The following is a 12,822-nucleotide window of genomic DNA, read 5'->3' as shown; positions in this document are numbered from 1 at the left end:
CACTTTGATTGCTACAGAAGCCAAAGGTTTAATGAAATCACAAACATGCAAATCCACTTCTCAAAACAATTGAAATATAATTGAAATGTATAATATTACAGCTACGACAAGGAAAACCAATGTTATAATATAATGTCAATGTCTCCCACAGATGGTTTATTAATTTTCATACAACTTAGTATGATCAGTGATGTTACATGAAAAGTTGTTTAGACTATGATCAATAGACATATTAATAATAGATATTTCATTCTAATATGGAATACAATAATCATCAGCAAGTGCTGGCTGGAACAGATGTTGCTTAGTTGAAATTAATCTGAATAAAAAACTGTCTTCAATCTATCCTCTGAAAGTTCTGCATCCAGTGCATCTTTAATTTCTGAAAAAAAAACTTAACAGAATGTGACATACCTCCAAAGAGAATGTCATACTGGCCTGACAGGAATGAAGTTCAGAGAATGTGAAGATCAATTCCAATCAATGAATGTATCAAAAATTTATCAGAAGATGTGAGCCTTATTGCTCACTTGAGTTAAATCAAGGCCAAATGTACAAGCAGATAGTAGTAAAGATGGTCATACTGTAAAGTGCAATTTCTATAATGTTTGGCAATAATGGTACCATTCCAACTGATGTAGCAGAATTAGGTTCACCAATATCTGTTTGTTCATGTTAGAACAAAGCCACACTGAGCTATCTACTATGTTCACCACAGGGAATTGAACCCCAAATTTTAGTGTTGTAAATCCATAGGTGTACCACTATTCCACCAGGAGGACTTACAATACTTGTTCCTTCTCACACCATACATTAAACATTACAGTATGTCATGCTCCTCTGAGAAGTTGGAGTTCTAAAAGACAGGCCTGCTCAGAATATTTTTCACCTTCTGTAAAAATCTACAGCTGACTGATATTTGACCACAAACTTCAAAAAGAGATATGAATGCTACATTTGTTTAATGGTTATTTCACAATATTTTAATATTATTAACTTTACGTTTCTGGTAAATTGAAAGAATACTAATATGTGCAAGTAAAAGAGACAGTACAGACAAAAAATTGTAAAAACAATAGCTTTCTGGTATGTTATATATTTTATATAAAATCTGACTTGCATGCTATAATACCATAATATAAAGGGATATTCAAAACGTATTTATTCATTTTATTTATTTGTCACCCTTGCTAATAAATGTATATCTTTATGACAAAACTATACACAACTTTCAACAATCAAATGGAGATTTACTAATATTCTACTATTTATTGTTAAACACTTTATTAATTCATTGGACTTGATGTTTTTTCAAAATATTTAAAGACTTAATGGAACTTTTCAATGTAGAAATGAATATCATTTTTCATGTCTCCAATTTCAAAAGAAACATTAGTTAGTACAAAAATTATGTAGGATTCCACATCTTATTCAGTTTCCATCTAAAATACAAGCTTAGTTACTTTTAACTTAGAAATTCTTCAAAAACTACTCTTGTTCAGACATGAATTTTGACAAACAATCTTATTGTAGTCCAAAGCAACTGAAACTTTACCTTCCTTGTACCTTTCTAATTTCTGTTAGTCTACAGATCTGTCTAAATTTTCATACAGAAGACTTTCTCGATAACCACACAAGTGCTGATAATCAAGATCTGGAATAATTTTTCTTGTATATAACTCATAAGCAGTCCACAAATAATCCTAAACCTTCACAACTGGATTTCTCTGCTAACATAAAAGTTTTGCCTAATTAGCTCATCCCACATTTTTCTCTCCAATAACTAAACAAAATACTTAAAAATCTTGTTAAAAAACCTACTGAATTTTTATTTTTCCTTCCTCTCCACCACATTTGAATCTTCATAAGTAAATCTCTCTGTGCACGTACACATCTATTGAGCTCTTACCATTCGTCTTTTGTAGTTCTAAAATAACCCAGTTATATGTGTCTGAGTTTTCAAAAGAACCATCTCTGCATATACCTAGAGATCTTATCCATTAAACTATGGAATTCTTAGTTTCTTCCTCCTCACAAGTTCCAGCAATTCACGTACATGTCTAAACCTTCATAACTTTCAACATCTTTTTGAAGATACATGATTTTCACATTTTCTAAGTTCCTCTTCAGTTCCAATATGATCCTCACTTATATCCAGATTTTTATAGAAACCTCTAAGTCCTTCAAAGTCTCCACAAAGAAGCATTGGAATTTTGAGCTCTCCCATTTCTCCACAGTTACTATATAATCCACACACAAATGCATGAATCTCCATGATCAGTATTCTCAACAATCCTAGAAACCATGTTCTTTTGCCAATATATCACATTCTTAACACGTCTGAATGTTCATGAAGATTAGCTCTTTCCTTATAACCTTAGAAGCCTTGCCAAAGTTAATATTTTACTATACTGAAAATATATTTCCAACAAACAGTTACCTCCTCTCACATAACAGCTTATCTCATTCAGTGTTACTCTCCATATGCACAAATGTTTTTCATTTGCACTAGCCTTGAACCTCCAATACACTCCACATTTCAGCTGTGCTTTAGAATGCAAATAAAACATGTAACAACTCTCTACCAAAAGAAGCATGATACACTCTCCTGCCACAACTGTCTCTCTCTGTACTATAGTAACCCATTATTAAGTTTGAAACCAGACAGAAAAAAAAAAATACTAAGTTCTAACAAAAGTATATTTTCAATGTAGGAAAATGTTCGATATAATATCTTATCTATGCTCACACAACAGCTAGAATCCCACATAGGAATGGGTGGAAGAACCAGTGCAAAACTTACCAAGATGACCACATTTTGGAGAGTGTACACAGAATACCCATTGAAAGTGACTTCTCTTATCGAACAAATACACTCATGGAAGGCTGTACAACATCTGAATTAAGTTCTACTCTATGCCCTCAATGAATGAACGTGTTTCTAAACAGTTGGCAAAGAGGCGGATATAAAAAGTAACTTTATCAGCCCCAGGTATAAAATGGATAGAGCAAGTGAGATAGTGGTCAGAATGTCTACTTCAGTCCAAACCCAGTGGAACTGAAAATGGATCAATTCAAATCACAGAAAAAGTATGGCCCTCAACCACTTTTATCTAGACTGTAAATGGAAGGTCAACTCCAGTCTAAACTAGTGTATCAGGGAAAAGGTCACTAGGTCCACAGTACCAGGAGGGTCTGCAACCAAACATAACTGAACATGTCTGTGGTGTAGAGTAGCTAGTATGCATTGAAATGTATCTGGGAGATCAACTCCAGTCCAAAACCAACAGTATCAGAAATGGATCATCTGGACCATGGTAAGAGGAGAGTATTCTATCATCAGGAACCAGAAAGGAAGGAGCACTTCCATCCTGGGAACCCAAGCTAACATATTTGCATACTTAATACAACTAATACCTATCTTACTCTGGTATCCCACACCTAGAAAATGGTAGGAAAGTGGAATGACAGGTGAACATAATGTCCAGTCTGTAGTAAGAGAAGAGTCTCAGCCTACTCATATATGAAAAAATATGTTGGTTGGTCTAGCTTCAACCAACACTATTTGCCTGGGAACCAACATTCAAGCAGCAAATGAGAATGAAGTAGTCATCTGATGGGATTAATGGGAGAGAACATCTTGGGTGTGACAAATCTGTCAGCCTGGATGATTACTCTCAAACAACAAGATAGATAGACAGCCAGAGAAAAGTAAGATGTCAAATTGGATATGATGACACCTGTAAAAACAAACTGTAGAGAGCTGTAAGAGAAGGATGGATAGGTCAATGTGAAAAGTTGGAAACTCCAACCTGTAGAGGTGAGAAGTAAATATAGGATTCTATAGAGGAAGCCAGATGTAACAGAAGTGTGAGTCATGATCCAACTGGTGGAAGGTTTTCACATGCCTATTTGCATGCTACAACACAGCTGAAACACATAGGAATGAGGGGTAGGTATGAGTTTCAAAAGTAATGGTGAGCAAACAAATGTGCATATATAGAAGTGAACAAGAAAAGTTATTATGTGAGAGGAGGTAAGATATTGTATCAGAAAAAGCTTTTCAACTCTCACCCTTCCTGCTCCTCCCCTGTTCCTGTGTAGTCTACACATATGTCTAGATCTTCGTAAAGGGCCCTCTCAACAATTCTAGAAGCTTTGCCAAAGAAGACATGGAATTCTTCACTCATCATAATTTGCTGTTTCTCTTCTTCACTGAGGTCCACTAGTAGAAATCAGGTAATTTTACCAATATTGAACCTCATGCTCAAACAAACAAAATATCAGATCCTACATGTGTGAAAATGTTTTAATTGTACCAGTAGAAATACTAAAAGAGAGTCAGTATTTGTGTAGGTAAACATAAATAAGAACATATGGCAAATTTTGTGAAAAACAGAAATAACATGAACTTGAAACCAAAATCCAAAACACTACTTTGAATCAATAATGGACTACCCATTGTCTCATTTCAAATTTAAAGTTAATTCATTTACCAGAATTTACACCAACAAATGTTAAGGTTTAATTCTGATAAAGCAATTTAATTCCTTTTTAAATACATTTTCAACTATTCAATTCATTCTTTCTATAAACAGTTAGATAAAATATACATGAATGTACATCTGTATAATTTAAGTACATGCAAAACCACATCATTTTGGCATAAAACACAAAAGATAATTAACAGTCTGTTTTATAGAGGTACTGTAATCTATGCTACAATTTTACTTTAATTCTCTATTCAATAAAGTTACATTTTGTTATAAATTTTATAAAAAGTAAATTACATGTCATGGTTGTTTCTCATACAAATTATTATCAAGCACTTAAAAGAAGGTTCTTTTCAAATGCACTTACAGTTACATGATTAAACATTAACACTTAATTAAAACTTTATTTAATACATATAATCCTTCTTTCTCTAAAACGACACAAACTTTTTAACTACAGAACAAAGAATACAATAAAAAAATAATTACAAAATAATAATTTTCTGTGTAATTTATTATAAAGATATACTGGTGACTCAGAGTAATGATATTAATTTCACACAGGTTCCCCCCCCCCAATTAAATAAGCTGATACCTTTAATTTTTTCTTCTTTTTGTTGTTCAGTGTGTCCTGGTGTCAGTGGGGTATCTCCCTCTGCTGCACTGGCTGGTCGAACCATTTCAACTTTCGGAAGTCCTGCAACTTTGTGGGGAGTATTGTGTCTTGGATAAATTGATGGGCTCTCCAAATTCTTTGATGGCAGTGAGCAGCCTTCACCTTCCTCCTCCACTGGCACATCATCATAAGTGAGAACTACATAGTGAATAAGTTAGGCCAATTTCTTGTGGTATACTACTAATCAGTAATTATTACTGAGGTATTTTTCAAATTAAGGATGTAAGTGTTTCAAATATATCATAAAAATGACACCCAAATGCCTAAGTATTTTCAGCAACAAGTCCCAAATGAACTGTTATTATGGTAAAAACAGTTTAAACCTACAAAATATATATAAATTACTTGGAATCTTATTTTCCTTATTACTGTGCTATATATATATATATATTTAAAAATAAGTTTGCAAGCATAGTCACTTTTCACAGTTTTCACCAATCTTGTTTTAATCATTTCTAGGCATTAAAAATTTACTTGAAATAGAATATGACAAGTTAAAACATTAATAAACTTAGAAGCAATACAACATTACAGTTTTCTTGTTGTATTGTTTCTAAGCTTGTAAATATTACACACCACGTTCAAAAATAATGTTATATCCAGTTTTGCATTTATAACTGGAACGGAACATTCCATAAGATGTTCTTTTAGAATTACTATGTGTTACTAGAAATACCAGGTATGGAATAAAAATAGAAGCAAAAACTACTGCTACAAGTATATCAGTGTACATAATCTGTGGCAAGGAATACACCATATAGCTTTTTCTTTTTGAGTAAACATGTTAATAAACATATTTCCATGAAATTATTAAATAAAAACATCAAAGTAACACACCTTTTACAATTTAAAAAGCTAAAAAGTTAGCTGTGAACTGGAAATCAAATGTTTCTTTGAAAATTTCATTCCTTTATATGAGTAGAAGCAGTTCTCGTTGAATCAAGTTACTCTTGAATGATTTTTGAAGTCTGACTACTTTTTGTAATGCTAATTAAAGTTACTAATGCTCATAGGTAAATGATTAATAAAATTAATCACCCAGCTCTATGTTTCAGTGGTAAAAAACTAGCCAATGTTAACTTGCCATGCAATACAGTTATTAAACAAATTAAGTAATTATATATAAAAAGGGACATAAAAAAGCAGTTTCAAATCATGTAACACACACACAAGTTTTAATGTTAAATAGTTCTTTAAAAACCCATTAAAGCATCTGGTTATTACAACATACTAATATAAAACAAATTTTACAAATGCAACTTCATAAAGTAACATTACAATAAAATATATTGACAACATAGTTCTTCTAATGTTAAAATAATACACATAGTAAACAAAAGATATGGAAATAGCACTAACCAACAATGTTCCATAACTGAGAAATTTCTGACATAGCTCAGATAATGCAACAGAAAGAAACATGCACTACCTCCTCAATATATATGAAGTACTGTAATGTATAAGTATTTTAAAAAAATTCTTTCTTTATAGAACAGTTATTAATGCCACAAATAAGTTTAAATGTTAAATTTCGTTTAACATTTAATTGTGAAAAAGTTTTCTTCAATGCATTTTTGTGTTCAGAATCCTTTATATTTTAGTTCTAAAAGTTTAAAAAAATATTCAAACAGTTTAAAATATTACTAGCTTCATGTAGGCATGCAGTACTTTAAAAGGATGTTTTGATCTGGATCTAAATAAACTAAGAACTATTCTTTATTTTTATATTTTTAATGAAAAACAAGTTTAAGACAGTTACTTCATAATTAAGTATTTATACATTATAAAAAGAAACTAATTTCAAATAAACTGTTTCTCACATTATAAAATTGTATATTGGTGTAACTAAAAATGCAGTGAAATACTCTACCAAAGACATTAATATTTAATGTAGTAAAACGTTTGAATTTACAAGTGAAAAGATTGATAAAGGATAACCACTTGTAAGCTACCTGTATCACATTTATGTACAAATTAATTGTTTTTGATAGAATAAGTTTTAAAATAGTATGATACCAAACAAAAACAGCAATTAGTTTCTAGCTTAACTCTGTAGAAGTTGACTACTTATGACAAAAGCAGGTTACTGTCTATTAGTGAAGAGAGCAACGACTTGCAATAAAAAATTCTTAAAATAACATTATTAATAATGAAAATGATAAACCAAGCAATGAAAAAAAAAAAAGTGAAAACTGAAGAGAAAAGAATACATCTACACATCTTGTTATCCTTGCAAGCTGTTTCAAATAGTGACTAACAAAATAGACCTACCTTGAAATTCATCATCCCATTCTAAAACATGTAGAAAAAGCAAAATGACCATTGTCTTTGAGTTGAACAGAAATAGAAGAAAACAGTGTAAAAGTATGAATAACAAGTTTAAACTCCATAGAAATTCCACAATCCTTTCTTATATATATGTCACAACATTACCTCCATAAATGTTTTCAACATTTATCATTATCCTTTCAAAATATGGATTACTACCACAATGTTTTTAAATTATGATTGTTCTATGTTGAATAAATACTTTATACTTAAATTTAAAATATACCAGCAAAGTAGAAATAGAATTAGTTATCAACAAATGTACACTTAAAGGTCTTGAAAATACACAACTATTTTACTTCATTTGCTTTGATGGTGCTTAACATAAACCTTGTAATATTTATATTCTTATCAACTTTTGTTTTTCATAAATTCATAGCTAATATCTAAAGATAAAAATACAATTGATTTATAGGATCATTTTGCCAAAAATCCTGCTTAGCTCCTACCAATAAATATAGAAACGTGAACTCTATCTCTTAGTAATACCTACATAATTAATTCAGTTTGAGAATACAAGGATAGAGCACACATTCTGATTAAATCTAGTTCTATGCTACAAATACTACACTGTACATGTACAGCTTGGTCTAGCTAATAAATTAATATTATGCATATATCATTCTAGATGAAATTGATTAGTCTAATTGTGCAGTAAACTAAAAAAAAAAGTCAAACTACTTGTATTTTATGAATGTGTCATACATTTTAACAGTACAAGCATAAACTCTGACATATTTTGAACCTCAAGTTTTGATATTACTTGAACATGCAGTGTATACAAAAGTTCAAACTGAAACTTCTGTATTGACTGTAAACCAAACACTGGCCAAAATCTCAGTGCAGTTTGAATATGTTCAGAATTTAAAAATGATACTGCTTAAATGTGTAATGCATTTCAACATTCTAGCTGAAACTTTAATATTGCCTATACTGAATTTGTGAAATATTATAGTTTTCATTACAAATTTTATGCATGTATATTTTTTAATTTTATACTTTTACATTTGTTTCTTGATAAATGAAATATTACCTGATAATTATCCTTGTGCTTTGAATTATCACTTTAAAAAAGCACATTAACAAGTACTATTTATGATGTTCTGGGAAATAATTTCCTTAGAGTTTAACTTACTTGTTCAAACATCATTTAATCAACTCCCCTCAACAAAAAAAATGTTTAAATTTTGTACAGTTTTTATATATATACATAACAGAAAATTATAACTCACTTACCTTCATCCCAATGAATAACTTGTTGAAAATAGCAAATTGAGGTATTAAAGCCAAATTAATGTACTTATATTATACAGATGTATCAACAGGTCTTATTTTACAGTTTAATAAAGTTAAATTTATTTCTTTTGCATCAGATTAAATATTGTATAAGAAAATTAGAGTAAATCTAGTCTATAGCTAAAAACTGTATTTGTCAGTAATGATATCTTAATTCATTTTTGTTTTTTTTTAGTAAAATACCCTTGAATTATTTTTAGAGCTTTTTAATTAACACAATGTGTATATTTCATTCTCTAAGAACAAAATGGAATACATTATATCTTGAGTTGATTCTCATTTACTTAATTTCTTTTATACTAATTTCGAATACTTAGAAATAGTAATAGTCATACAACAACTGGTATATTTAATATAATAATTGTATATTTCAAGTGACAGCTCAAGGCACTAAAATATGTAGGCTTTTAAACGAGAGATACAAAGTGTCATTAACCATAACAAGTGAGAAAAATATAAAACTTTTTGACATCATAGCTGTTTTTGTATCAAAGAACATGGACCTATAGCAAAAAGGTGATATGTTTTGTTACAATATTTGGTCCTTCCAATAAACCAAACAGTGCAATTTACATGCATAATTGAGAACATAACTTACACAAGACTAAAAAAGAGGTTAAGAAAATTAATGGTTAAGAATAACCAAGAAATATTACATTAATTTTTTATACATATATTCAAACTATTCAAACAAGAGATGTCAAATACAAACTTGAAGCATTATCATCTTTGCAGAAGTAAACTGCATTAGTTTTATTCAGTTTTAAGTAACATGCTGACTATATTTCAATCAACTTAAGAAGCATTAATTTATGAAACATAAATTCTGACTTAAGTAACATTAAAAGTCTTAAAGTTTTATTTATTGCCTAAATTGCTTATTTTTATCTATAATCTGCAGGTAATTTAAAAGCTTCACAAACTTCTTTGATTAATAATATTATTTTTTAGCCAAAGAATTAATGCCAAATCTGATTTATAGGATATTTTTCTAAATTTTAAATTTCTGAAGCATAGAATCAACTGCTCTGCTACAAAAATAATAATGAAACAAAAAATCCAATACAAATGAGTTTTGAAAAATTATTAAAAACTGTTATTACCACATACTAAGGATAAGGGAGGGTCAAAGCATGCATGTCATAAGCATGCAAAATATCTTGTTTTTTTATACATAGTTTTAATTATATTTTAACATAAGTAGTGAAAATATAAAAATTAGAAAATTATCAGACTCCATAAAAACTTCCAAGGAAAAAAATATTAAATAAAAAAATTCTGATGATCTCTCTTCAAGGTATGTACTCAGGCTGCTGATTTTTTATTTGATCACCTTAAACTTTTGTTGTGTGATTCAGGGTGGACCATTGCTTTATTACACTAAATATACATGCTTAAAGAAGAATAAAGATAAACAAAAGTACTTGCAAAATGGTTATAACACTGAAGATGTTAGAATAAGTAATCAGAAAAAATAAGAAAAGTAAAAGGTGTCTTGGGTATTTTTTATTTTATTTCATATCTTTTAGCTCCTTGTTCACTGCATGTTGATGATATCATTGCAGTTAGTGTAAAGTGGAAGAAATAAAGTATAAAATTTTACTGAAAAATGTTTGGTATTCATTTAGGAAGTTCTAGAGAATGTACAAATGAAATATGAAAGATTATTATTCTTATCATGAAAATTACTTTTACTCAGAATAAGTAAAGACTGTAAATTTATGGACAGATGTTTAGTAAAAATACTATTAAAAATCTGACATTTTTGGGAGCATATAATATATTTGTAACACTTAACTAAAAGATTACAAAATTTTAAGAAGATACAGTTAATACCAGTTCTTCATAGTCGAGTTTGCATTTATCATGTAAACCTTGGAATTATTTAAAGGCACTTATACCTTAGTTAGAGATCCAGTCCCACCATGATTACATAAATTCACAGATAAATTTTTAATAAAATACTAAAATGAAAAATCTTTTTTGTGGGAAAATTAGCTGAAATCTTTATTAAATGCTTACAAAGTTTGGTGAAAATACTCTTACAACATTAAGACTTACACAATGTAAACCTATGTGGTTATATGGTGGTTAAATTGGTCATTTTGACTAACCCCTAACTTATTATATTTAATACATCTAACTTTCAATATAGTGTATATACAAAAAAAATCATATTTTTTGGGGAAGTGTTTTTAATAAATACCCACACACACAGAGAGATACAGGGTTAGCACAAGGTTCACAATTTTCCATTTTTATGGTTTGAAACTCTCTTTGAAAAACCTTTTATTTTTAAATCTAGGCTTGTGTTGTTATAGAGGATGGACTTCTAAAACCAAAAACCTAATTGCTTATAACAACTTTTTACATTTACACAGTAATATCCTATAAACTTCTAATTAATTTTCTAAAACGTGTACCATAATAAATACAGTGTAACAAATTTCACCTAAAATTATGTATTTATTTGTAATCTGGAAAAATGAAATTGAAACTGAAGTGTGTTTTAAAACTACAAAAATATAACCTAAAATACCTACTGTAATAATCCAAAGGGTGAGCTGTTGGAGAAAAATAAACATATTTCAGAAACCTTACTATATTAATCAATGCCAAAATATAATCTACACAAAATTTGCACCAACATGAAAATTATAAAGAACTTTGAATACAGCAAAAGTTATAACGTACTATACTTATGAGACATACAATGTAAGCTCAATTATGAATTAACCTCTAAAAAAGTCATATATCACTTAGCATGTAATGTAAAGGAAAACATGTTAAAGAGAATTACTAAAAACTTAAATTTCATATTCTTTCATAATTATGTTTAACTGAAAAACTTGTAATTTTTGTTTTTATTTCATATATTTCATTGAGCACACAGAATGATCAAATGCAAAATATTTTATTCTGTGGTCTCTTTCATTGTTTTATACTGTGAACTTTGAGAATAATAAATTAAATAATATTATTTACACAGTGTAAATATGATTTTTACTTTTAGTTTCCTGGTTATCATACTTACCTACCATTTAGTTCCTCACATGTACACATGTAATATAATAATCAATACCACAAAATTTATCACAAACCAATATACATTGCTGTCAGAAAAGGCTTAGCATCAAGTTGTATTTAAATTTTTAGTAATATATGTTAAAAATAAAACAATCATTCACACTAAACCACAAACAGAAATGGGGAGATAGGAACTACTAGAACTTTATACTAAATTGCAATGCTATTTAAAGCACATAAATATTAAATTTTTAAAATAACATTTCCTACATGTTCCAACTACTGCCAAATGCCATTATAAATACATTACATACAATGTTTGTATGGCACTTATTTTTATTCACTAACTTGAAATATTTCATGAAATTAAGTTTTTGTAAGTCCTGCTAAATGGAATATTAGTCAGGTATTACAAATTTGCATTTTTTGCAACATGTTAACTTAAAATCATATTACACTTTTAAACATTACATCACAAAGCTATGCTGTAGTCTGAGCCCAAACTGATTTTTAAAGATGAAAATTAAAGTTTTCTTAAATAGGAAACTACTACATTTTTATTTTCACATTTTAGCATAATACACATAAGTTAAAATTATAATTTTCTCAGAAACTTTACAACACACACTGGTGTGTACTTTACTCACATTTTCAGGGAAATACTTCTGATGTATACACTAACGTAGAATTATTTAAAAAACTTTATACTTTTGTTTGATTATGAAGTGATATTTTATATCTGTATCTTAATCTTGATTATTGTTAAATTATCTGTATCACATCTTGATACACTTGGTTTTGAAATAACTCACAAAAAATTGTGTGACATTTTACACACAGCTTACAAAGTGATATCAGAAACCAAATCCTGTATTATTTTACAAATACAAGTTGATATTTTTCATGGTATTAAATTCATCATCAAACCAATAAACTTGTTTATACTTGAAAGGTCTTATTTTTAATTTCTCTTCTTTGTGTTAACTAATATATATTTTGCCT

At 29.0% G+C, this 12,822-nt stretch overlaps 1 protein-coding gene across 6 annotated transcripts in view; it reads right to left on the bottom strand.

Annotated features, from left to right (window-relative positions):
* LOC143240047 (cytoplasmic dynein 1 intermediate chain 1-like) overlaps positions 1-12,822 on the bottom strand; it is an 84,423-nt gene that overhangs the window by 36,009 nt on the left and 35,592 nt on the right. Inside the window, exons 5-9 of one of the 6 annotated variants that reach the window (XM_076481867.1) lie at positions 11,337-11,357; positions 8,734-8,751; positions 7,441-7,461; positions 5,089-5,307; positions 4,075-4,225 (exon numbers count right to left, since the gene is read on the bottom strand). In XM_076481867.1, coding sequence (XP_076337982.1) covers positions 4,075-4,225; positions 5,089-5,307; positions 7,441-7,461; positions 8,734-8,751; positions 11,337-11,357 — 430 coding nt within the window. The remainder of the gene's footprint in view (positions 1-4,074; positions 4,226-5,088; positions 5,308-7,440; positions 7,462-8,733; positions 8,752-11,336; positions 11,358-12,822) is intronic. The other 5 variants (XM_076481869.1, XM_076481868.1, XM_076481871.1 and 2 more) reach the window with 5 other exon arrangements.

The sequence above is a fragment of the Tachypleus tridentatus genome, chromosome 13, assembly GCF_004210375.1.
Source record: "Tachypleus tridentatus isolate NWPU-2018 chromosome 13, ASM421037v1, whole genome shotgun sequence".
Classification (NCBI taxonomy): Eukaryota; Metazoa; Arthropoda; class Merostomata; order Xiphosura; family Limulidae; genus Tachypleus; species Tachypleus tridentatus.
This window is presented reverse-complemented; position numbering and strand designations above follow the sequence as displayed.